The sequence below is a fragment of the Hemitrygon akajei genome, chromosome 8 (assembly GCF_048418815.1).
Source record: "Hemitrygon akajei chromosome 8, sHemAka1.3, whole genome shotgun sequence".
Lineage (NCBI taxonomy): Eukaryota > Metazoa > Chordata > Chondrichthyes > Myliobatiformes > Dasyatidae > Hemitrygon > Hemitrygon akajei.
In genome coordinates this window covers 97,417,273-97,444,925 of record NC_133131.1, presented here as the reverse complement: position 1 = coordinate 97,444,925, position 27,653 = coordinate 97,417,273, and the positions used below count along the sequence as shown (strand labels likewise).

At 40.9% G+C, this 27,653-nt stretch overlaps 1 protein-coding gene across 1 annotated transcript in view; it reads right to left on the bottom strand.

Moving 5' to 3' along the window:
• Positions 1-27,653, bottom strand: part of elp2 (elongator acetyltransferase complex subunit 2) — a 128,450-nt gene that overhangs the window by 77,981 nt on the left and 22,816 nt on the right. Inside the window, exons 5-9 of the mRNA XM_073054234.1 lie at positions 22,134-22,211; positions 15,456-15,520; positions 12,762-12,828; positions 9,781-9,924; positions 7,709-7,804 (exon numbers count right to left, since the gene is read on the bottom strand). Coding sequence (XP_072910335.1) covers positions 7,709-7,804; positions 9,781-9,924; positions 12,762-12,828; positions 15,456-15,520; positions 22,134-22,211 — 450 coding nt within the window. The remainder of the gene's footprint in view (positions 1-7,708; positions 7,805-9,780; positions 9,925-12,761; positions 12,829-15,455; positions 15,521-22,133; positions 22,212-27,653) is intronic.

Sequence of the window (27,653 nt, the reverse complement as noted above, 5' to 3'; positions counted from 1 at the left end):
TCTGCCATTAACTTTATATTCCATGGCATTCTTCAGTTATTTTAAAATTTTATAGCTAAAATCTTTCAAAAACATTTTTGAGACCACTGATTAAAACTTGGATTAAATATATGGTAAGTACAGAAAGGATATAATTCTGTTTTCTTCCAGATTAAACAATCTTGGTTACAGTAGATCAAAAGCTGCCATACAAGAAAATCACAACCATTACTTAATAAAGCAAACTACTGTAGATGCTAGAAATCTGAAATAAAAGCAGAAAATGCTCAAGATATTCAGTAAGTCAGGAAACATCTGTAGAGAACAAAGCAAGAGTTGACTTTTCAGCTTTGAACTGAAAACCCTTGTGAGCGTACACAAAATTTGTTGTGAACACGTTTCATATCTCACAACCAGAAACTCTTTCTGAAGCTGGCCATACACTACAAAACATGTATTTGTTTCACTAAAATCACTACAGTGTTGGCTTACATCATTGTCCCATTTATGAATTTTCTTTTGGTGTTCATTAATGAAGTACACCAGGAAAGATTTCATAACCTAGTCTTAAAGTGGCCAATGACATTCACAAAATGCTCTTCATTTATGAAGTATGCTAAAAGCAGTAAATGTAAAATATTGCAGAACAACCTAATAAAAAATGCATTAGCTTCTAAGCCCCACTTTATAAATAGAACCCCCAACACATCAAACATTTATGACTACACAAGAGCACATAAGTAAACCAGCTCAGGCTGTATTTTTAGCATTTTGTTCACATTGCAGCAGACATGCACTTCATGTTAGTTATAGATAACCAGTATTCTGAAAATTTTAACAAACTTTAATGGAGAAAAACACTGGGAGGTAACAATAAATGATGGTAACAAAACTAACACTTTATTTAGTAAAAAGATGAATTGCAGAGATTGAACAAAGAATTGCACAGAGTAAATCAATACTAAAATAAGCATAACCAATTCAAACACATCAGATTCTGGTTAATTGGGTTATCGGTTAACCGGGGCTACTGCTTATTCAGGACAACTCTTAAAGAAGAAAAACTAATTGAGAAAATCCCGATTCCTGTTGTTTATTTCAGACACTATGCCGCTTAATTGGAGGGGACTGTTGCTCAACAGTTTCTAACTAGCATCAATCATGTGCACTTGTGTGGTCGTTAGACACTACACCATGCTCTGTGCAAACAGTTTTTAAATAGCATCAGTGTGTGTGCGTTTGTTGTCAAAAAGCTGTGATTTTTGCATTAATTGTTGGCAAGAAATAAGCAGGACACCAAATGAGAACTGTTTTGCTCACTGTGGTTCTAAGCATTCTGGCTTGTAGATGTCAGAAATGGCCGTGAGCGAAAGTAGTATTCACTACTTCAACAAGTTAGCTACTATAAAAGGTACTGACAATCATCATGAATGCTACAATTAAAATGAAGGTTTGGGGGATGGAATCGTTGATTTAAAATCTGGCTGAATAGTTATAACAACTTTCACTCAATATTAGCAAGACCAAGGAGATAATTATTGACTTTAGGAGGAGGAAACTGAAAGTTCATAAGCCAGTTCTCATTGGGGGTTTGGAGGTGGAGAGGGTCAGCAACTTTAAATTCCTCGGTACTACCACTTCAGAGGATCCATTCTGGGTTAGTATCTAAGTACCATTACAAAGAAAGCACAGCAACATCTCTACTTCCTTAGGAGTTTGCAGTGTTTCAGCATGACATTTAAAACTCTAACAAATTTCTATAGATGTGTGGTGGAGAATGTATTGACTGGTTGCACTCTGATATGAAAACACCAATGCTCTTGGACAGAAAAGCCTACAATATGTAGTTGATACAGCCCAGACGACCTGCATTGAGCACATCTACACAGAGGGCTGTTGCAAGAAAATAGCATCCATCATGGACCCCCACCCCCCACAATGCTCACTTCTTGTTGCTGCCATCAGGTAGATGGTACATGAGCCTCAGGACCCACACCACTAGGTTCAGGAACAGTTATTACCTCTCAGCCATCAGGCTCTTGAACTAGAGGAGCTAACTTCACTGAAATTCACTTGCCCTATCACTGAACTGTACCCACTGAAAAAAACTCACTTTCAAGGACTTTCCATCTCATGTTCTCAATATTTATTGGTTATTTATTTGTTGCGTCCCAATTAACCAGAATCCACTGCATCTTTATTCAGTCATTTAGCATCCATGTTCAGCATACTGCATCACAACACTGATTTGCAGTATTCAGCATTGCTGCTTTTAATTAGAAATTACTGTTTCATGATTATGTGAATATGTAGACCTACTTTATGCCAATTTTAAAACTGTTTTTCAACAATCATAACAAGAAACTGAGGTCCCAGAACATACCTTGTCATTTCCTTAAAAATGCAATGTGGATTGATTTTTGAGCCACACAAGACTAAAATAACCAATTTGAAGAGCGCGTTTCATGCCAGCTCAGACCTAGCGTTTTCCTTTGATTTAGAAGGCTACTGGCACACTCTGGAGAATTTTACCAGGGCTCAAAATAAATAAATGATGAGTACACGCTGCATAAATATAGCTTATATAAACTTGAATTTAGACTCAAGGGATGGTCTAGTCACGACATTTAACATACTAAAGAGATTTAAAGGAGGGTATACAGTGAAAGCATTCCATCCTGTGGGGTGACTTCAAAAGAAAAGAGCACAATCTTAAACATGGAGGCCGGCAATACAGGAATTAAATCTGGAAGCACATACTCATGCAAAATAGATTGGAAATTTGGAAATCATCCTGACAGGTTGTTAATTCTGGGACAACTAAAATTTTCAACACTTCAGTCCATAGGCTAGTATACAGTACATGGATCCAAGGCAAGTAAATTGGATCTGATGTCTAAACAAATCCTTTCCACCCATAGATGCTGCTCAACTTGCTCAGTTTCTTCAGATTGTTTGTTGTTCCAGATTCCTTCATCTGAGATGTCAACTCCAAATTCCTTGCCAAACCTCTTTTTCTCTTTCATTTAAAAGCCTACTTATTTGATCAAGCGGTAGATCATCTCACCATACGATTTTACAGTGACAAGATTCTCCTCAGTGACAACTTCCCATGAAGTTTGAGAATTACAAACTGGAGCTTTGCTTGAACATACTATAGGATACAGACCTGGACACTCTGCAAAGATCTGTCACCATTCTAAGCAGTTAAAAGATGTGCGTCAGAAAATGGATCAATTAGCACTGATTTTTAACATGCTAATTTTTTTGTGAGAAAGAACGCAATTTGAGAAAAAATCCTGTAAATATTCTTATAGATCATAGTTGCAACCTAACCCTAACCCTAATGTATTGGTGCCCTTCAGGAGACTGAACTTCCTGGCACAATAATGCTGAAGCCCCCAACATTTTCCAGTCATCATATGTGCACCCAATGGTATCACCATTCATGCATTCCCATTTCACTCTTCAGACATCAAATGGAGCCCAAAGACATTGCCTACAATATTAGGAAACAGTCTCAGAGTTTGATACTGTTTTTGATTTAAAAGCAGGAGCTATTGACATCAGGAAACCTGACTGGGCATCCTCAGAAGTAATCGGAGGCTGCACGACCTTCAGATTCCAGAGAGTGTGTCACCACTAGAGGGCTTTCTCCAGTATTCAGCTTCTAAGATATCAATGGGAGCCCCTGTGGTGACAATGCTGAGAGAACACACCACTGCAATGAGTGGGCACTATCATGGCAAACCACAGGTGCATTTATCAAAATAATTTCAAATTTCTATCTTTAACTTCATATACATGTGATGCCATGAGTTGTTGGCCAGTTTAGCTTGGTGTAACATCTGAAGCCTGGCAGGTAACTGACAAGGTAACTACAGTTAGGAAGGGAGGTAGAACATGATCAGTGAAATACACATCTGCCAATTCAATTTTTGGAGCTAACGAAATGATGGAACCTACATCAAAAAGGAAACAAAAATCAAGATCATTCAAAAGGGTAAGTCTTGCTTGACCAAAATTACTAAGCTCCTTGAAAAGGTAACAGAGTGCAGACTACAGTAATATTTAGGATGCAATTCCTTTTGAATTCTAGAAAGATTTTGGTAGGTACCACGTAATTGATTAATAGACCACTAACAGAACCATGACTCTGAAAATCTTTCTGAATGCCATTACTGTTATCAATGTTCACCAAGTCAACACCACCCAATACAAGGATCCATGACTTTGGTGGATAGACACCCAAGATACAATTTTGAACTCTACCAATTAGATTTCAGGATGAAAGGTGCCATTTTTACTCTATTTTAACATTCTGTCACTAAAATTTCAGTTGATGAAGTTGTACTTTTAAGTAGCATACAAATCTCAAAATAGCTACAATTTTAGATATATTGCCGGTAGCAGCAGAAATACCGAGGAGCAGATTGGAAGGCAGATTTTGGAAAGGTGCAAAAATAACAGGGTTGTTATCATGGGTGACTTTAACTTCCCTAATATTGATTGGCACTTGATTAGTTCCAAGGGTTTAGATGGGGCAGAGTTTGTTAAGTGTGTTCAGGACGGATTTCTGTCACAGTATGTTGACAGGCCGACTAAGGGGAATGCCATACTAGATCTAGTATTAGGTAACGAACCGGGTCAGGTCACAGATCTGTCAGTGGGTGAGCATCTGGGGGACAGTGATCACCGCTCCCTGACCTTTAGCATTATCATGGAAAAGGATAGAATCAGAGCGGACAGGAAAACTTTAAATTGGGGAAGGGCAAATTATGAGGCTATAAGGTGAGAACTTGCGGGTCTGAATTGGGATGATGTTTTTGCAGGGAAATGTACTATGGACACATGGTCGATGTTTCAGGATCTCTTGCAGGATGTTAGGGATAAATTTGTCCCGGTGAGGAAGATAAAGAATGGTAGGGTGCAGGAACCATGGGTGACAAGTGAAGTGGAAAATCTAGTCAGGTGGAAGAAGGCAGCATACATGAGGTTTAGGAAGCAAGGATCAGATGGGTCTATTCAGGAATATAGGGTAACAAGAAAGGAGCTTAAGAAGGGGCTGAGAAGAGCAAGAAGGTGGCATGAGAAGGCCTTGGCGAGTAGGGTAAAGGAAAACCCCAAGGTATTCTTCAATTATGTGAAGAACAAAAGGATGACAGAAGTGAAGGTAGGACCGATTAGAGATAAAAGTGAGAAAATGTGCCTGGAGGCTGTGGAAGTGAGCGAGGTCCTCAATGAATACTTCTCTTCAGTATTCACCACAGGGAGGGAACTTGATGACGGTGAGGACAATATGAGTGAGGTTGATGTTCTGGAGCATGTTGATATTATGGGAGAGGAGGTGTTGGAGTTGTTAAAATATATTAGGATGGATAAATCCCCGGGGCCTGACAGAATATTCCCCAGGCTGCTCCACGAGGCAAGGAAAGAAATTGCTGAACCTCTGGCTAGGATCTTTATGTCCTTGTTGTCCATGGGAATGGTACCGGAGGATTGGAGGGAGGAGAATGTTGTCCCCTTGTTCAAAAAAGGTAGTAGGGATAGTCCAGGTAATTACAGACCAGTGAGCCTTACGTCTGTGGTGGGAAAGCTGTTGGAAAAGATTCTTAGAGATAGGATCTATGGGCATTTAGAGAATCATGGTCTGATCAGGGACAGTCAGAATGGCTTTGTGAAGGGCAGATTGTGCCTAACAAGCCTAATAGAGTTCTTTGAGGAGCTGACCAGGCATATAGATGACAGTAGTGCAGTGGATGTGATCTACATAGATTTTAGTAAGGCATTTGACAAGGTTCCACACGGTAGGCTTATTCAGAAAGTCAGAAGACATGGGATCCAGGGAAGTTTGGCCAGGTGGATTCAGAATTGGCTTGCCTGCAGAAGGCAGAGGGTCGTGGTGGAGGGAGTACATTAAGATTGGAGAGTTGTGACTAGTGGTGTCCCACAAGGATCTGTTCTGGGACCTCTACTTTTTGTGATTTTTATTAATGACCTGGATGTGGGGGTAGAAGGGTGGGTTGGCAAGTTTGCAGACGACACAAAGGTTGGTGGTGTTGTAGGTAGTGTAGAGGATTGTCGAAGATTGCAGAGAGACATTGATAGGATGCAGAAGTGGGCTGAGAAGTGGCAGATGGAGTTCAACCCGGAGAAGTGTGAGGTGGTACACTTTGGAAGGACAAACTCCAAGGCAGAGTACAAAGTAAATGGCAGGATACTTGGTAGTGTGGAGGAGCAGAGGGATCTGGGGTACATGTCCACAGATCCCTGAAAGTTGCCTCACAGGTAGATAGGGTAGTTAAGAAAGCTTATGGGGTGTTAGCTTTCATAAGTTGAGGGACAGAGTTTAAGAGACGCAATGTAATGATGCAGCTCTATAAAACTCTAGTTAGGCCACACTTGGAATACGGTGTCCAGTTCTGGTCGCCTCTCTTTAGGAAGGATGTGGAAGCATTGAAAAAGGTACAGAGGAGATTTACCAGGATGCTGCCTGGTTTAGAGAGTATGGATTATGATCAGAGATTAAGGGAGCTAGGGCTTTACTCTTTGGAGAGAAGGAGGATGAGAGGAGACATGATAGAGGTGTACAAGAAATTAAGAGGAATAGACAGAATGGACAGCCAGCGCCTCTTCCCCAGGGCACCACTGCTCGGTACAAGAGGACATGGCTTTAAGTTAAGGGGAGGGAAGTTCAAGGGGGATATTAGGGGAAGGTTTTCCACTCAGAGAGTGGTTGGTGCGTGGAACACACTGCCTGAGTCAGTAGTGGAGACAGATACACTAGTGAAGTTTAAGAGACTACTAGACAGGTATATGGAGGAATTTAAGGTGGGGGGGTTATATGGGAGGCAGGGTTTGAGGGTCGGCACAACATTGTGGGCTGAAGGACCTGTAATGTGCTGTATGTTCTATGTAATTAAAAACTGAAAAAGAGCAGGAATAATGTCATGACAGTTATCTATTTTGCGAGTAAATGTGTTCAAATTTTACACTTTATTCCATACAAAAATAAATTGAATAAGTCAGGATTTGGCTGAGTTCTAATTATCATGAACCCTGATGAAGGTAAGAAAGGAAGAGAGAATGAATTCACAAGAGACTTCAGATGCTGGAATCTGGAGTGAAAATGAACTGCTGGAATAAAATCAGTGGGTTAGGGAACAAACACGGAAGGGAAATGGACAATTGATGTTTTGAGTCAAGACCCTAGAGAGATAGGAAAAGAGAATATCAGCCTCCCCACAGTTTTACTTTCATTCTTTATATATTATTCATCCTAACAAGTATAAGATTACTACATGAATAAGAATAAAGAATTATTTGGCAGATATCAGCATCATTTTGCACATTGAGTGGTAAAAGCAATCAAAATCTGCATTAATTCGGCGAATTGATTTTTTCCACAATATTGATCGAGTAGCAAGGAGGTTGGCAAAGTTATTATCATTTACAATCAGCAGTTTCAATAAAATAACACAGAATTCCAGACTACCACTAATAAATGCTACTTATTCATAAATAAGTTCCTATAAATTCTGGGTAGAATAATGGAATACTATTAATATGGACTGAATTTGCAAGGAACTCTGGTTCATTCGTTTTACGTCAAATTTATCATGTTAATTAGTTGAAGTCTACGTTACAATAATAGTGGAACTTTATTATACATTTTTTAGATACACTCAAATAAAAACCTAATTATGTTAACAACATCGTGAAATCATACCTTTGTAAATCGGAGGATGCCAATGTAGACCATAAACCCAATTTTCATGACCAGACAACACTGTTTCTAATGTTACCGCATATGTCACCTCTTCCTCTAAAGGAAAACAGAAGGGACTGTAAAATAAGCAATTTTAATAATTCAGTTGAAGAAAGCAATGATGGTTTCATCTGCCAATAGTTTTAAAAGTTGAATCAGTCTTAAACAATTTCCATTTAGAAAATGTCTCAATTAATCAAAACATGTGTCAGCACGAGAGGAGGGTTAGCAAACAAAAGTAACTGAAAAGTACATATGGATATATTAGGACTATTGAGGCAATAGATTGGAATATTAATAAAAGACAAGTTGAAATAGTGACTGATGGTACAGAGGAGCAAATGGGCCATCTTAATAATGGCATTAAGTTATACTATATACATATTAGAACTCTTAGAATATATTCTTAAAGGATAAAGAAATCTATATATAAATATATACTTATGGAGGACTGGAGGGTAGCTAATAGATAGATAGATAGATAGATAGATAGATAGATAGATAGATACTTTATTCATCCCCATGGGGAAATTCAACTTTTTTCCAATGTCCCATACACTTGTTGTAGCAAAACTAATTACATACAATACTTAACTCAGTAAAAAATATGATATGCATCTAAATCACTATCTCAAAAAGCATTAATAATAGCTTTTAAAAAGTTCTTAAGTCCTGGCGGTAGAATTGTAAAGCCTAATGGCATTGGGGAGTATTGACCTCTTCATCCTGTCTGAGGAGCATTGCATCGATAGTAACCTGTCGCTGAAACTGCTTCTCTGTCTCTGGATGGTGCTATGTAGAGGATGTTCAGAGTTATCCATAATTGACCGTAGCCTACTCAGCGCCCTTCGCTCAGCTACCGATGTTAAACTCTCCAGTACTTTGCCCACGACAGAGCCCGCCTTCCTTACCAGCTTATTAAGACGTGAGGCATCCCTCTTCTTAATGTTGTCCTATTGTTTAAGAAAGACTCCAAGATTAAGTTGGGAAGTTAAAGGCCAGTGAGTGACATCAGTTGTAAATTATTAGAAGATATAAGGGACAAGATATACAAGTGCTTATGTAGAAAGAGCCTGTTTAGGGGTAGTCAACATGGCTTTGTGTGTGGCAGGTCATGTCTAAACAATCTTAATAGTTTTTCAAAGAGGTTACCAAGAAGGGTGATGAACAGAAGGTGGTGGACATTTTCTACATGGACTTTAGCAAGGCCTTTATCAAAGACCTGCATGGATAAATCACTTGCCATTCAGCATGAAGTAGTCAATTGGATTCAACACTGGCTTAGCTAGAGAAGCCAGAGAATGGTAATAAATGGTTGCCTCTCTTAATGGAGGCTTATAACTAGCAGTGTACCACAGGGATTGGTGCTGGATCTGTTGCTGCTCGATGACTTTGATGATAATATGGTAAACTATATTAGCAAATTTGCAAATGATAACAAGATGATACTATGTGGGTATAGTGGACAATGAAAAATGCTATCAAAGCTTGAAGCATGATCTAGACCAGCTGGGAAAATTGGCTGAAAAATGGCACATGGAATTTAACACAGACAAGTGTGAGGCATTGCATATTGGGAGGATAAATCATGGTAAGTCAATGGTAGTGCACTGAGGTATGTAGAAAAACTAAAGGACTTAGGAATACAGATTCAAAGTTCCTTGAAAGTGGCATTGCAGGTACTGCAAATCGACTCATAAAGAGAGCTTTTGGCACATAGACCTTCATATATCAAGGCACTGCGTACAGGAGCATGGATGTTATATTGTAGTTGTACAAGACATTCGTGAGGCCAAAATTAAAGTATCGTGAGCAGTTCACTGATTTTACTAAAGGTGGCTCACCCTCCAAAAGCTCATTGAACCAACATCAGCAGCTTTGGGATATGCATGTGAAACTACTGTCTATATATATATGAGCTATACCACCAAGCATGCAATCAACTTCACATTGAATTCTTATCATTTCATCATCATTACTACCCTGAAGTCTAGACTATTAGTTTAATGTGTCTACCAACCTTTAATACTTACGATTACTCTGGACACTAAACATATCTTCCTTCAGTTTAATTATCTCTTTGTCAGAATCCTTGGAAGTAGATACTGTTCTAATGAATATTCTCCAAATACGAATCAAGCAGTCCTGTGAGCAGCTTGCTAATAAGAGGTTTCCATCTATTAGGTACAAAACAAATATAACACATAGTTATGAAACTGTTATATTTAAAGATAACACAAATGTCACATTACTCTGTTAGAATGTGACATTTAATTCAGCAGTTTAAGTAAATGATGTTGAATAAAATATTACAAATAATTAAAGTAAAATATGCTGGAAACACTAAGCCACCAGGAAAGCATCTGTGGAAAGAGAAACAGACTTAATGCTTCAGAATCGTTCTGATGACAGACCGGACGTGAATATATGTATGTTTTGCTTCCTATGGATGCAGCTCGTCCTGCTTAAAGTTTGAAGCATTTCATATTTTAATTTAATATTTCCAGCACCTGAACTTTTTCATCACAAAGATGTACAAAAGGAACAGAGCGGGAAGTAAAAGAGGTGGAGGAAGTGTCATTGCTAATCAATATAGTACTGCAGCTGCAAAAAGGGAGGACGTCGTGGAGGGATTGTCCACTGAGTCAGTGTGGGTGGAAGTCAGAAATGGGAAGGGTGCAATCACTCTATTGGGAGTATTCTGTACACCCGGCAACAGCAACAGAGATGATATGGAGCAGACCAACAGGCAGATTTTGGAAAGGCACAAAAATAACAGGTTATCATCATGAGTGATTTCAAGTTCCCTAATATTGATTAGCAGCTCCTTTGTACAAAATGTTCAGATGGAGGAGATTTTGTAAGGTATGTCTAGGGAGGATTCCTGACACAATATGTGGACAGGCTAACTAGAGGAGAGGCCATACTGGATCTAGTACTAGGCAATGAAACTAGTCAGTTGACATCTCTTGGTGAGTGAGCATTTTGGAGGCTGTGACTGCAACTCCCTGATCTTTACCATAGTCTTGGACAAGATTAGGAGCTGACAGTATGGTTAAAAAAAAATAACTGGGGAAAACAGATTATGATGCTATGAGGCAAGAACTTAAGAGCATCAATTGGGAACAGATGTTCTCAGAGAACATGTGTAGGCTGTTTAGGGAGCAGTTACATGGGATTCTGGATAGACTTGTCCATTAGTGGCAGAGAAAGGATGCTAGAACAAAGTAACCATGGCTGACAAGAGAAGTGGAAAATCTAGTCAAAGGGAACAAGGACCACAGTCAAGATTAAGAATTGGACAAATTTCTTGCAAGTTGTATGGTACAAGAAGGAGCTTAAAAAGAAGCTTAGGAGAGCTAGAAGAGGACATGAGAAGACCTTGGTGAGTAGGCTTAAGGAAAACCCCAAGGCATTCTGCACTTTTGGAAAGAACCAGAGGATGACTTAAGTGAACGTAGGACCAATCAGGAATAAAAGAAGAAACATGTGCCTGGAGGTGGAGAAGTAGAAGAGACCCTTAATGAATACATTGCTTCAGTATTCACTGGTGAGAAGGACGTTGATGAATGTGAGGTCAGTGAAGAACAAGCTAATATGCTAGAACATGTCATCATTAAGAAAGAGGATATGCTGGAACTTTTGAAAAAATATTAAGATAGATAAGTCCCCAGAGCCGAACAGAATATAGCCCAGGTTACTATGGAAAGCGAGGGAACAGATTGTTGCTCCTTTAGCAATTATCTTTGCATCCTCATTGGACAAAGGAATAGTGCCAGGAGATTGGAGGGTGGCAAATGTTATTCCTTTGTTCAAGAAAGTAGTAGAGGTACTCCTGAGAACTATAAACTAGTGAGTCTTACATCAGTAGTGGGCAAACTACTGAAGAGGATTCTTAGAGAAAGGATTTACGAGCATTTGGAAATGCAGAGGGTGATTACAGGGCTAGTTAGCATGGCATTGAGAGGGGTAGATTGTGCATCACGAGTCTGACTGACATTTTCAAGGAATTAATAAAACAAATTAATGGAGATAGAGTGGTGGATGTAGTGTATATGGATTCGACAAAGTTCCCCATGGTGGGCTCCAGAAAGTCAGGAGGCATGAAATCCAGGGAGACTACGCAGATTCAGAATTGGCTTGCTCACTGAAAGCAGAGATTGGTAGTAGATGGAGCACATCCTGACTGTTCTGGGAGACTTATTAGTAGTGATGTTTATAAATAACTTAGATGAGGAACTGGAAGGATGGGTTAATAAGTTTGCAGACAACAGAATGGTTGGATTGTGTAGAAGGCTGTCATAGGTTATAATGGGATATTGATAGGATGCAGAGCTGGGCTAAAAAGTGGCAGATGGAGTTCAATCCAGAAAATATGAAATGATACACTTTGAAAGGTCGAACTTCAAGACAGGGTACCAGGTTAATGGCAGGATTATTGGCAGTGTGGAGGAACAGAAGGATCTTGGGGTCCATGTCCACAGATCCCTCAAAGTTGCCGAGCAAGTTGATAGGATGCTTAAGAAGGATTAAGAGGGTGAAAAGTGACTTGACAGAGCCGCTTTAGATGACAAAAGGAATAGATGGTAGATTGCCAGAGACTTGTTCCAATGGCAGAAATGGCTAATATGAGAGGGCATAATTTTAAGATGATGCAGGAAAGTATAGAGGGGAATGTCAAATGTAAGGGGTTTTTTTTGCACATAGAACACCCTGCCGGGGAGGTGGTAGAGGCAGATACATTAGGAATATTTAAGAAGCTCTTAGATAAGCACACAGATGAAGGAAAATGAAGGGTTATGTGGGAGGGAAGGGTTAGATTGACCTTGGAATAGGTAAAAGTCACAGCACCAAATTGACGGCCATGTAGCCTGCACTGTGCTGTACTGTTTCATGTTCTTCTTCAAATTTTAAAAAATAATGTAACAGTTTGCTTGGCAATTGGTGACAATCACAATTTATTTAAATGCAAATTGAAGACACATCACAATGCTAGTCAACTGAAGTTCCTTACCACATAAAGCCCATTCAACTCCTCGAATCCAGTCTTCATGGCCCGTAAGTGAATGAATTTTCTGAAACTGTTAACAGAGATTATCCCACCTGATCAGTGCATGGTTGAAAAGATTTTTCTTCCCCAACAAACTAACATCTATTCCGTTCTTTAGACAAATCAAAAATTCTCTAATCACTGAAGGATGAACTTTCTACACAAACTTAAATCTGAAATACAGAATGCCTTCCACAAAATATTAATAAAATACACTTACTTTCCAATTTTGTCAGTGTAAAGTTTAGTCTAAGAATTTAATAATCAATGCACTCACTTCCTGCTTTTTCTAGTCTTCTTAAATAGGGAATTCTGAAGATTCTCTACCCTATATGTCACCAAATTTCTTCTCCTCTGTCCTAAATGGCAAACCGCATATTGTGAGACTACAACCCTCAGCGTAGTGGTCACCAACCTTTATAAGCCCAAGATCCCCCTACCTCGGTCTTAGTGAACGGCGAGATCGACCCCAGATCAATTAGTTACACGCATGCGCACCGGGGCAGAAAAGACCGGAAGTAAAACCCCACAACCCAGAAGTAGAAATAATGTATAAACACCAGGGGTACCCACCCTTCATTGCACCGTGGACCGGTTTAATAGTGACAGTATTCTTGCAGACCAGCCGACGGGGGGGGTTAAACACGAACGGAATACAGCGATACTCGAAGCAGGTTCCTTAAGTCCAGCCTATTCCGCAATTTAGTTTTCGCGGCTCTCGGCGCTTAGCTTCTGTCCTGCTTGCTCACGTTTTTTCCACTCACAAAACTCAACGCATTTGTCTTTAAGTGCAGGGTGCTTGGACTCAGGGTACCGAAGCAGATTTGAGGGCTTCATTGCCTCATTATACAGCCTCCGGGTGGGCCCGAACTCCAGCTTCCTGCCCGCTTGCCGCCGGATGCCTTGGCCAGGTGCGGCTGGTCGTGGCTGGGGTGACAGGATAAGGTTAGGGCCGGAGGTCCCCGTACCAGAGCTGGAGGTCCCTGTACTGGGGCCACGGCGGTCACAGTCCGGAGAGAGCGACCAATCGAGCGAGCGAGGAGTGTGACAGGGAGCGGGCCCGCCCCCACCCCCGTAGGATCTAACAGCCTTGTAAGATCTACTGTTTCAGTAGATTGCAGCACGGTAGCTGCTCTGCTACTCACAAAACGCTGAGCCCGAATTAGGTCGTCTGCGAATATTTTAGCACTAGGTTCCCCATGAACATTCGGTGTGCTACAGGTTTAGAGGTGGCACCCATCTGTCCCCGCTCCAGGCCGGTAGCGACGGCACTTCCCGCCGGCTGCGCGAGGCCAACCAGTGATCCCTAGCACAAGGATATTACTGCGTTTAGGCGACTGATGACCTCGCGTGCATTCAAGTTCAACAGTGGGCGTGACAGGGAATGAGGAAAGGTGCAGCTGACTCATATGGTTTCCTCGCGGCCCAGTGGTTGGGGACCACTGAATTACACTGTGTAGTGCGGGGGAGCTACACGCATGCACACTGGGCAGAAAGAATGGAACTAAAACCCCGCAACCCGGAAACAATCTCTCAACAGTATTTGTGTATTTATTTTTCTTTCTTTTTTTTCGGGATCTACTGGGAAAGTCTCAAAGATCGACCAGTCAATCGCGATCGATGGGTTGACGACCACTACCTTAGTGTTTAACACACATGACAAGAAGAGCATCACTTTACAGCCAATTGGTCCAATCCCATAAGATTATGTAACTGTTAATATCTCATTCTTCTAAAATTAAGAGAGTACAGTGATCTTCATATAGCACATCCACCATTCAGGAATCAAACTAATGTAACTTCACTACATTCCTCTATCCTAAATGGGAATGCAGTGAAGACAGGAAGCGTAGGAAGACCAGTTCTGTCCACTTTATTCAAAGTGTTAGTATGCCATATAATTATAGCAAGACATTTCAACTCAACTCAATCTCTCCTTTTATAATGGCCAATGTACTGTTTGCTTTCCAAACTGATTTTTCAAACTTTTCAGTTTCTCTGAGCACCAACACATTTCAGTCTCTCACCATTTAAAAAATCTGCTTTCTTTTTTTACTAACATACTGTTTATCTGTGTATTTTGGGTGTACTAGCCAAAGTCATAATATGTGAGATTAGATGGAAATTATTTTTAATTTAATTCAATTGTTAGGAATAACACAGAAATTCAAACGGATTGCAGAGCAGGAACTGGTCACTCCAGAACTTGTGCTGTTTTCTGGCAATGAAGAGCATGCTTGGAACTGATCACAACTTGGGGACCAGAGCTTACCACAGGCACGTCAATTAATTGCAAATGTCCAGGGCGACAGAAACAAACATTTCACAAGTGTCAAGTAAGTTCTGTCCAATTTGAGTAAACCACAGAATCCCTGAAGCTGAAGCAGATTTAAATGACCTCAAAACAATATTCTTCACTTGACACTTCAAAAAATAAATGAATAAAATTCAAATAACAATGTTTTTTTATTTCAAATATATTTAATTCCAAATAATATGTAACAAAAACAGTTTATCTCTCAAAGACTCTAAAAGGCACAGTTGTTACTAACTAAAAAGTGACAGTGACTTTCAATGTAATTCCTCATTTACAAATTAGAAATTATAACAATGGTTGCAATTCACAATTTGCAATTTTCTTTAGATATGACAACTTACTTGTTCACCTTCCTGTACAAATAAATAAACATTGCTGTCATCGCCACCACAAGCCAGAATCACAGCTATAAATAGATAAAGTAACAGTGAGATATACAATAATATAAACTGAAATTCTTTAGTATCATAAGAAATAAAATTGACCTTGTAACCTGGAATTTCTACTGCTACTTAAGTTACAATCCAATACTAACCAAATGCACAAAAGATGATTTTTCTTTAAGATGGGTAACTTACAATTTTTTTTAAAAGAACACAAGTTCTAACATAAAGCATGTCCACTACAATTGACATTGTATCATATGGCCCATCTTACTTTCAATAGGGAAATGATATCCTTTCATTCCCAGGCATCAATGTGGCTTCCAGGTCACAATTAATAACCTGAAATATATTTATGATCAAGTCTACCCTTTCTTCTTGACTTTGTTACTTTTTCTGTGCTATGAATTTCCAGTAATACTCTGTCAACACTTATATTGTTAAAACGCATGGAATTATTTATAATATCACCCCTTGTCTGCCATACTACAATCAATGTTCTTGTCTTCAAGAGTATGTTATCCCAGTTGGTCAAGCCTACCAGAAGTCTTACAGGCTATCCTCACATTATGGTGGGCTTGCATTCCTAGGTCTAGGTCTAGGTCATTGCAGTCTAGGTCATAGTTTTAAGTCTGTTCTTTGCCAAAAACCAGCTAGACCAGGAAATGTACATGACGCATGGATTAGGGAAGTTTAGGAAGTGGGGAGAGCAAAGAAAGGGATGACATTTGCAGATCAGGCTCTTGAAAAAGGTGATTTGTAGTTCAACTAAAGCAAAGTCAGTTAGAGTGATTGAGAAGTGAAGTAAAGGCTGAGGGATTACTTTAAGGACTTGGCCTTGATTCAGAACAAGACGGCAGTAGGAGAGCACCTAAGGATTTCCAGCGGGAAGACATTTTGAGTTCTCGGGGGAAGAGAGAGGCCAGACTGCGCAGGTGCGTGACATCAGCCAGTTGAGCGCGAACAGTTTAAAAAGGCAGCCATATCCAGCGGGCAGCGTTGGGAGCAGGCAGCAGAGTGAAAGGGCTTTGGCTCAACAGGCTTCGGCAGAAATGGGACGAGGCGAGGCAGTTGTTGATTGCAAAAGGAGTTAGTATGTGTGTGAGGCCAGTTTTCTGTGGTCGGTGTCAGATGCGGGAGGTCCTGGAGTCTCCCGGCGTCCCAGAGGGCCACATCTGCACCCGGTGCATCGAGATGCAAATCCTAAGGGACCGTGTTAGGGAACTGGAGATGCAGCTCGATGACCTTCGTCTGGTCAGGAAGAGTGAGGAGGTGATAGAGAGGAGCTATAGACAGGTGGTCACTCCGGGGCCAAAGGGGACAGAGAAATGGGTCACAGTCAGGAGAGGGAAGGGGAAGTTTCAGGTACTAGAGAGTACCCCAGTGGCTGTACCCCTTGACAATAAGTACTCCTGTTTGAGAACTGTTGAGGGGGGACAGCCTACCTGGGGCAAGCAACAGTGGCCGTGCCTCTGACACAGAGTCTGGCCCTGTGGCTCAGAAGGGTGGGGAAGGGAAGAGGAAGGCAGTAGTGATAGGGGGACTCTATAGTCAGAGGGTCAGACACACGATTCTGTGGACGCAGGAAAGAAACTCGGATGGTAGTTTACCTCCCAGGTGCCAGGGTCCGGGATGTTTCTGATCACATCCAAGATATCCTGTGGTGGGAGGGAGAACAGCCAGAAGTCGTGGTACATATTGAGACCAATGACAAAAGGGAAGAGGTCCTGAAAGAAGACTACAGGGAGTTAGGAAGGAAGTTGAAAAGCAGGACCTCAAAGGTAGTAATCTCAGGATTACTGCCTGTGCCATGCGACAGTGAGAATAGGAATAGAATGAGGTGGAGGATAAATGTGTGGCTGAGGGATTGGAGCAGGGGGCAGGGATTCAGATTTCTGGATCTTTGGGACCTCTTTTGGGGCAGATGTGACCTGTACAAAAAGGACGGGTTGCACTTGAATCCCAGGGAGACCAATACCCTGGCGGGCAGGTTTGATAGAGCTGTTAGGGAGGGTTTAAACTAGTTTGGCAGGGGTGTGGGAATCAGAATGTCAGTGCAGGGATTAAGGTAGAAGGACAAGGGCATGATGCTAATAGTTCTGAGTTGATGAGAAGGACGGGCAGGGGACAGAACACAATTGTAGCCAGTTAAAGGGATTGAAACGTGACTATTTCAATGCTAGGAGTATTAGGAACAAGGACGATGAAGTTAGAGCATGGATTAGTATGTGGAACTACTATGTTGTAGCCGTTACTAAAACTTGGTTGGAGGAGGGGCTGGATTGGATGATGCAGGTCCCGGGATTCAAGTGTTTTAAAAGGAATAGGATGGGAGGTAGTAAATTGGGGAGGGAGTGGCATTGCTGGTCAGGGATGGTATCATGGCTATAGAAAGGGAGGACGCTGCAGAGGGAATGTCCACTGAGTCGGTCTGGGTGGAAGTCAGAAATAGGAAGGGATCAATCACTGTGCTGGGAGTAGTCTATAGGCCCCCAAATAGCCTTTGGGACATTGAGGACATTAAGTAGGCAGATTTTAGAATTGTGCACAAAATACAGAGTAGTAGTTATGGGTGATTTCAACTTCCCTCATATGGACTGGCACCTCCTGAGTGCAAGGGGGATAGATGGGGCTGAATCTGTCAGGTGTTTTCAAGAAGGATTCCTGACACAGTATGTGGACCGGCTGACGCGAGGAGAGGCTATACTGGATCTAGTTCTGGGTAATGAACCTGGTCAGGTGACAGACCTCTTGGTGGGGGAGCATTTTGGTGAGAGTGACCACAACTCCCTTAGCTTCAGCATAGCTATGGAAAGGGATAAAATCAGACGAAATGGTAAAGTGCTTAACTGGGGAAGGGATGAGGCAGGAACTAGTGAGAGTAAATTGGAAACAGATGTTCAAAGGGGAAAGCGCAGAAGTAATGTGGGAGAAGTTTAGGGACCACTTGAGCTGGGTTCAGGATAAGTTTGTCCCACTGAGGCAAGGAAAAAATGGTAGGAAAAGGGAACCGTGGCTGACGAAACACGAGGCAACTCGTCAAGAGGAAAAAGGAAGCATATGTTAGATATAAGAAGCAGGAAGTAGGAGGGGCTCATGAGAAATATAGGGTAGCCAGGAAGGAGCTAAAGAAAGGACTTAGGAGAGCTCGAAGGGGGCATGAGAAGGCCTTGGCATGTAGGATTAAGGAGAACCCCGAGGCATTCTATGTGTAGGTGAAGAACAGGAGAATGACGAGAACAAAGGTGGGACCGCTAAAGGATAAAGAGGGCAACATGTGCCTGGAGGTGGAGGAGGTTGGGGAGGTCCTAAATGAATACTTTGCTTCAGTATTCACAAGTGAAAAGGATCTTGATCAGTATGAGGTCGAAATAGAGCAGGCCTGTGTGCTGGATAATGTGGAGATTAAGGAAGAAGAAGTGCTGGATCTTCTTAAAAACATCAAGATTGATAAATCCCCAGGGCCGGATATGATACACCCCAGGTTGTTGTTGTGGGAATTGAGAGAAGAGATCGCTGGAGCATTATAGCTATGATCTTTGAATCCTCTTTGGCTACAGGGGAAGTGCCAGAGAACTGGAGAATGGCAAATGTAGTTCCCCTGCTTAAAAAAGGTAATAGGGAGAAACCTGGGAACTATAGATCAGTGAATCTTACGTCGGTGGTCTGCAAACTACTGGAAAGGATTCTTAAGGGTAGGATCTACGAGCGTTTGGAGAAGTCTACTCATGGATAGTCAACATGGCTTTGTGAAGGCAACGTGCCTTCATGAGCCTGATTGAATTTTTTGAAGAGGTAATGAAAGAAATTGATGAGGGTAGGGCAGTGAATGTGGTCTACATGGACTTTAGCAAGGCATTTGACAAGGTCCCTCACAAGAGACTCATCCAGAAAGTCATGAGGCATGGGATAATTGGAACCTTGGCTGTTAGGATAAAAAATTGGCTTAAAGGAAGAAAGCAGAGGGTAGTTGTGGAAGGAAAGTATTCTGCCTGGAGGACAGTGACTAGTGGAGTGCTGCAGGGATCTGTCCTAGAACCCCTGCTATTTGTGATTTTTATAAATGACCTGGATGCCTAGGCGGAAGGATGGGTGAGTAAGTTTGCGGATGACACAAAGATTGGAGGAGTTGTAGATGGAGCTGCAGGTTGTCGAAGGTTACAAGAGGATATAGACAGGCTGCAGAGTTGGGCAGAAAAATGGCAGATGGAGTTCAATCCAGATAAGTGTGAGGTGATGCATTTTGGAAGGACAAACCAGAAGACCAAGTACAGGATTAATGGTCAGTTACTTAAGAGTGTGGATGAACAAAGGGACCTTGGGGTTCAAATCCATACGTCCCTCAAGGTCGCTGCGCAGGTTGATAGGATAGTTAAGAAGGCCTATGGGATGCTAGGCTTCATTAACAGGGGGACTGAGTTCAAGACTAGAGAGGTTATGTTGCAACTCTACAAATCTCTGGTGAGACCACACTTAAAGAGTATTGTGTTCAATTCTGGTCACCTTATTATAGGAAGGATGTTGAAGTTATGGAGAGGGTGCAGAGGAGATTTACCAGGATATTGCCTGGTTTGGAGAACAAGTCATATGAAGGAAATTTAGCAGAGCTGGGAGTTTTCTCTTTGGAGCATAGAAGAATGAGAGGGGACTTGATAGAGGTCTACAAGATTATGACAGGCATAGATAGGGTGGATAGTCAGTACCTGTTTCCCAGGGCACCAATAGCAAACACCAGAGGGCATATGTACAAAATAAAGGGAGGGAAGTTTAGGGGAGACATCAGGGGTAAGTTTTTTTACACAGAGGGTTCTGAGTGCCTGGAATGACTTGCCAGGGATGGTGGTGGAGGCTAAAACATTAGGGGTATTTAAGAGCCTCTTGGACAGACACATGGATGAAAGAAAAATAGAGGGTTATGGGGTAGTGTGGGTTTAGTACTTTTTTTAAGGATTATATGGGTCGGCACAACATGGAGGGCTGAAGGGCCTGGACTGTGCTGTAATGTTCTATGGTTCTATGGTTCATGTGGCTCTCCCATGATACAGCATCAGAAAAAAAATGCCTCATAGATGCAGAGCACATCAGTGATACACTCTGAAACATCTGCTCACGTCTGACTGAAAGGATGTGGCAAAGGAGAGGCTCAACAGTGACTGCCAACCAAGTCAATGTAGTGATGTCATATCCAGCTCTTATAGCTCCATAATATTCAGTGACAAAAAATAAAATCGGAAAAATAAATATTAATACAAATCATCAATAAATTAAAAATTGTCACTTCCATTTTTTGTGTTTAGATTTTCCCACATAAATTTTGCAAGAGCCCATTTTAATCCACATCTCAAATTTTTGCCAGTTCATTTATAAACTCCTAAAGATAAAATTTACATAACATTAATGGTGATAATGCAGGATTAGCCTGCATTCCTTTTTAGCAAAATTTAGTTCATTTACTTGATCTGAATTGCTCGATCCTCCACCTTGTCCACTGCTACAGGAGTCAAATGTACATTTGAGGAATAACATCTCAAGTTCTACTTGGGTAACTTACAACCCAATGACATGGATATCAAATTTTCCAATTTCAGGTAACCCACAACCCCAGTTTTATCTCCCACACCCACTCACCCATCTACCTAGTTTGTTTCTCCCAACATTCACTTCTCCCATCCCCTTTCCCTCCACCACAAACTTGGCTCCACATATCACCTACAAGCCTCTGCACCACATCTCCATCATACTGGTGATCTTCTCTTGTTCCTCACAGTTCTAATGCAGGGTCTCAACCCAAAATGCTGATTTAAACCTTTTGCCACAGCAGATGTTGTCTGATTCACTGAATTCTTCCAGCACAATGTTTCTTGCTGGAGCTGAAAATTGTTTACAATTTTAGTAGCACCCGTTATTTTTCTTCACCTTCTTTGCTTAGTTGTAAATTATCTCTTACCGTATAACAAGCTTGTCTCATCTCTAAGTAAGAATTGCTCTCTCCTGTGAGCCTCATTCCTATTCATTTTCTGCTCCAGTCCATCTCAATATTTTCCGACTCAGATTTGCTTGCTTCCTTGCATCTCATATTCAAAAATCTTGCCAACTTCACAGCTGAACCGTTACTTAATTTCTCAAGCTACAAAGATGCTTATGCAGCATTACAGGTATTCACATAACTTTGGAATGTAAGTCCCACAGTAACTGTAAAAATGCAGGATCAGGAGAGGAGACAGGAAGATAATAGGCAGCACCTATCAAAACAATCTTTTCTACTGTTAAAATGAACAGGTAATTAGCTAAAATTTTATTAACAACTGTATAAAGGAAATAATATTATCCTTTACATGTTTAAAACTGCATTGCATTTATTCTCTTGATCCAAAATAATGCCTTGTTTCCTTTAGTGTTAAAATAATGAAATCAAAAATATTGAAATGGATCAGGGCAGAGTCTGAGTGGAACTGAGGCTCAAAGGAGAGAACAATTTTTACTTTGAGATGAGTAGCCTATTATATAAGACGAGATGGTTTACAACTAACAAAGGCAGCCAAAAGAAAATAAGAGGAACAAACTAAAATAGTAAGCAATATTTAGCTTGAGCAAAAAACAGAGCACTAGAAAATTTTCAAATTTGTCACTACTTACCATCGCTGCCTGGCAATCGTGTTAGTGCAACAGCCATCATGAAACCATTTCCAAAGGAGAGGGTCTGTAAGCATTCACCTAGACAGAAACAATTTATGTGATTTAGTTTTGTAAGTGAAAAATATAATACTTTATTTAAAAAACATGAAACAAAAGACACTTAACAAACTGAATGATTAATCTTAGACCAACATTTATAAATTTCCATACTAAAATTATTACTTACTATTGTCCCAGCTCCGTGTGAACTGGCTGCCATGATTTCTACATCAGAGCAGTGGTATTTAAAAAATATCTTTTTGGATATATGAAAAATGAGGCTTTATAAGGCATTGATCAGACCACACTTGGAATATGGTGAGCAGTTTTGGGCTCCTTATCCAATGAAGGATGCGCTGGCGTTAGAGAGGGTCCAGAGGAGGCTCACAGAATGATCCTGGGAATTAATGTGTTTACGTAGAGGAGCATTTGATGGCTCTGGGCCTTTACTCACTGAAAGTTAGAAGAACAAGGAAGGATGTCATTGAGGATTATTGATTTTTGGAAGTCCTAGATAAAGTAGACGTGGAGAGAATGTTTCCAATAGTGGTGGAGTCTAGGACCAGATGGCACAGCTCACAATAAAAGGACATCTCTTTAGAAGAGGGATGAGGAGGAATTTTATTAGCCAAAGGGTGGTGAATCCATTGAATTCATTGCCACAGAAGGCTGTGCAGGCTAAGCCACTGGGTCAATTTGAAATAAAGGTTGATACGTTCTTGATTAGAAAGGGTGTCAAAGGTTACAGAGACAAGGCAGGAGAATGGTTTATGAGAGATATTAATTCAGCCATGATGGAAATTTGAAGCAGACTCGATGGGCCACATGGTGTAATTCTACTTCTATGTCTTAAGATCTTAAATGTAAAAATTCAAGTCTTTCCAAAGATTACAACATATAATAGGAAACAGTAATTCTACTTTATTCTTCCAAAATCACAAAACTTAATTTTCAAAAGCACGCTCAAAAACATCACAACTTATTCAGTGCAGCAACAATCAATTGCCATCTCGGTGAGAGTCAACAAGAATACATTTACCTTCTGTGAACTCAGTAGAAATTATGTAAACACTCCTGCAGATGCATATCTTGGGCAATTTGCAGCAGACAACTAACCTACGAACACTCACATCTCTGGAGTGATGTTACAATCTGCTGCACCTGGAGGACACCAACAAGGAGAACATGCAAACTCCACAAAGGTAACACCCCAAATCAGGACTGAAGCTAGTTTTGCTGGAGCCGTTAGGCAGCTCTACTGACTGTGCCACCGTACCATTCAATATTCCTGATTAACCAATTTAGCAGCACAACACCATCCACTGTTTATCAAAATAATACTCAAGATAACTTCAAAGGAAAAGAAATGCACCGCACATGGTGGAAATCTGAAAACAAATTTGCTGAATATAGCTTAACTAGAGTAAAAAATATATAGTGCCTCGAATTCAGCCTCCACAACTATTTTCACATTTTACTGTCTCATTTTCTAAATTTTATACTGAAGTAGGATTGTTTTGACCTAATCTACAAAACACTGTGCATCATGTCATATCAATAGACAATAGGTGCAGAAATAGACCATTCGACCCTTCGAGCCTGCACCGCCATTTTGAGATCATGGCTGATCATCTACTATCAATACTCAGTTCCTGCCTTGTCTCCATATCCCTTGATTCCCCTATCCATAAGATACCTATCTAGCTCCTTCTTGAAAGCATCCAGAGAATTGGCCTCCACTGCCTTCCGAGGCAGTGCATTCCAGACCCCCACAACTCTCTGGGAGAAGAAGTTTTTCCTTAACTCTGTCCTAAATGACCTATCCCTTATTCTCAAACCATGCCCTCTGGTACTGGATTCTCCCAGCATCTGGAACATATTTCCTGCCTCTATCTTGTCCAATCCCTTAATAATCTTACATGTTGCAATCAGATCCCCTCTCAATCTCCTTAATTCCAGCATGTACAAGCCCAGTCTCTCTAACCTCTCTGCGTAAGACAGTCCGGACATCCCAGGAATTAACCTTGTGAATCTACGCTGCACTTCCTCTACAGCCAGGATGTCCTTCCTTAACCCTGGAGACCAAAACTGTACACAATACTCCAGGTGTGGTCTCACCGGGGCCCTGTACAAATGCAAAAGGATTTCCTTGCTCTTGTACGCAATTCCCTTTGTAATAAAGGCCAACATTCCATTAGCTTTCTTCACTGCCTGCTGTACTTGCTCATTCACCTTCAGTGACTGATGAACAAGGATTCCTAGATCTCTTTGTATTTCTCCCTTACCTAACTTTACACCGTTCAGATAATAATCTGCCTTCCTGTTCTTACTCCCAAAGTGGATAACCTCACACTTATTCACATTAAACGTCATCTGCCAAGTATCTGCCCACTCACTCAGCCTAACCAAGTCACCCTGAATTCTAACATCCTCATCACATGTCACACTGCCACCCAGCTTAGTTTCATCAGCAAACTTGCTGATGTTATTCTCAATGCCTTCATCTAAATCGTTGACGTAAATCGTAAACAGCTGTGGTCCCAATACCGAGCCCTGTGGCACCCCACTAGTCACCACCTGCCATTCCGAGAAACACCCATTCACCGTTACCCTTTGCTTTCTATCTGCCAACCAGTTTTCTATCCATGTCAATATCTTACCCCCAATGCCATGAGCTCTGATTTTACCCACCAATCTCCTATGTGGGACCTTATCAAATGCCTTCTGAAAATCGAAGTACACTACATCCACTGGATCTCCCTTGCCTAACTTCCTGGTTACATCCTCGAAAAACTCCAATAGATTAGTCAAGCATGATTTGCCCTTGGTAAATCCACGCTGGCTCGGCCCAATCCAGATATGCCACTATTTCATCTTTAATAATGGACTCTAGCATCTTCCCCACTACTGATGTTAAGCTGACAGGACGATAGTAGTCTGTTTTCTCCCTCCCTCCTTTCTTAAAAAGTGGGATAACATTAGCCATTCTCCAATCCTCAGGAACTGATCCTGAATCTAAATATCAAAAAGAAAAATTCCAAAACCTGTCAACAATTTACTAAAAATTAAAAACCAAAACTGTGAGGCTGAAAAAGTATTCATTCTCTTTGTAATTACTACATTAATGATCATCATGAGCAATATATTAACTGATTTGTTGATGTAGAAAATTTGAAGATCATCTGCTTTCAATGAATTCATAAGAATAAATAACCCTCTTTTTGTAAAGTCCAACAGTACGGTAGATTTTCAACAGACCAAATCAAAATGAAGACAAAAGAGCATTCAAGACAATCAGGGAAATGATAATAAATAAACACAAACCTAGGAAGGATACAAGATTATCTTAAAGACACTGAACATACATTGGGGCTCAGTGCAGTCCATGGTGAAAACACTGCCATATTGCCTAGGTCAGGCCAGCCCTCTAAATTTAGTTGCTGGAGAAGAATACGCTTGTAAGAGAGGTCATTGTGACACCAACAGTCACAATGACTGAGCTGCAGAAGTCAGTCCTGCAACTGGAGATGAAGTTCATGGCTCCACAATCTCTAAGGACTTGCACAAAATGGATATTTATGGGGAGTGGCAAGGAAGAAGACCTGGCTAAAAAAAAGCATATCCTTGTCTGTCTTGTGGTTGGATGAGACTAAAGCGGAATTTTTTGGCTTCACCACTAATCAGTACGTGTGACGCAAATCTAATACTGAACGTCCTCCAGATTACACCATCCAACTGTAAAGTATGGTGGAGGTAGTATCATGCTATAGGAATGTTTTTTAACAGCCGGGACTGGAAATCTGGTCAGGATTGATGGGAAGGTGAATGTTGTTAAATATAGAGAGACCTGGATAAAAAGCTGCTAGCCTCTACCAGGAAGTTTAAACCAGGGAGAAGTTCGACTTTCAGCAGGACAACAACCTAAAACAGTGCCAAAGCAACCACAGTGTCTTTAATTGAAGAAAATTGATGTCCTTGAGTGGCCTAGTCAGAGTCCTGATCTTAACCTGATCAAGCATCGCTGGCAAGACCTCAAGATTGCTGTTCACTGCCACTCCACAGCTAAACTGAGCAATTTTGCAAGGAGGAATGGACAAATTTTGCTCCATCATGTTGTGCAAAGCTAACAGAGACTTATCCAAAAAGACTACTGGCTTAATAGCTGTGAGAGGTAGTTCAACTAAGGACTCAGCAAAGGGGAATAAATACTTTTGAACTACTGACATTTCAGTTTTTGAAGTTTTAGTTTTTCATGCTTTACAATTTTCCCTGTTTTTTTGGCCTCTACTGTGAAAAGGAGCATGTGATGTGATTCACAAATAAAAATCTCCGTTAAACTGATATAAATTTGGAGGCTAAATACTTTATGAAGGCACTGTAGTTACGGGTAATGTCAACTAATCTACAACCACATCACTTACCCAACAAGCTTCTACTACTAATAATGCAGTATATGAACGCAGAATTCTAGTGTGCAAAAGCTAGCATGTGGTGCTTATATTCCATTTGTTCCACATTGAATGCAGTGCGTGACATGAATAACCTTGAATTCACTCTGCAACAATACTAACTCAAAGCTGTTGGGGTCAAAAATGCACCATTAACTACCTTGACTTTTCCATTCCCTTCTTGTGCTCTAACCCAAGCACATATGTAAGTGCAGTACTTCATTCATTAGCAGCCAATCCGTGCTGTCATCAAAATTGCTGACAAAGGTGATGATTTTATGGTCTGGCAAACTGACCTCAATCTCACAGAGGCCAGCACTTGGAGACCTTCTACCTCCCTGTGGATTATGACCCCAACACCCAACATCAAGATAATAAGAGGCATTGATTATGTGGATAGTCAGAGGCTTTTCCCCAGGGCTGAAATGGCTAGCACAAGAGGGCACAGTTTTAAGGTGCTTGGAAGTAGGTATAGTCAGCCCTCCTTATCGGCGGGGAATTGGTTTTGGGACACCCTGCGAATACCAAAAAACGCAGATGCTCAAGTCCCTTATTTAACATGTCTCAGTGCGGTGGACTTTATGACCCGGGGGGAGCTCAGGACCCGCCGCCCATGGCTGCTGCTGAATCCGCAGTGTTTCTGTTCCGTTGACAGAAAACGATCACGATTGAAAATAAAGTGGAAATAATAAAGCGATCAGAAAGAGGTGAAATGCCATCGATCATTGGAAAACAATTAGGCTACAGTCGGTCAACGATCGGAACAATTTTAAAGGAGAATAATGGAGTATGCGAAAGGCCCTGCCCTGATGAAAGCTACAATTATTACTAAGTAACACAGTGGTTTAATTATTAAAATACGTATGTTTCTTAAGCGGTTTCTATGCATAGAAAGGTAAAATATATACTAAGACAAATGTTTGACTAACTGACGCTAAATAATACCGGATGTACCTGTTCCGACTTGCGTACAAATCTGACTTAAAGACTGCCTGTACTTTAAATCATCTCTAGATTACTTATAATACCTAAT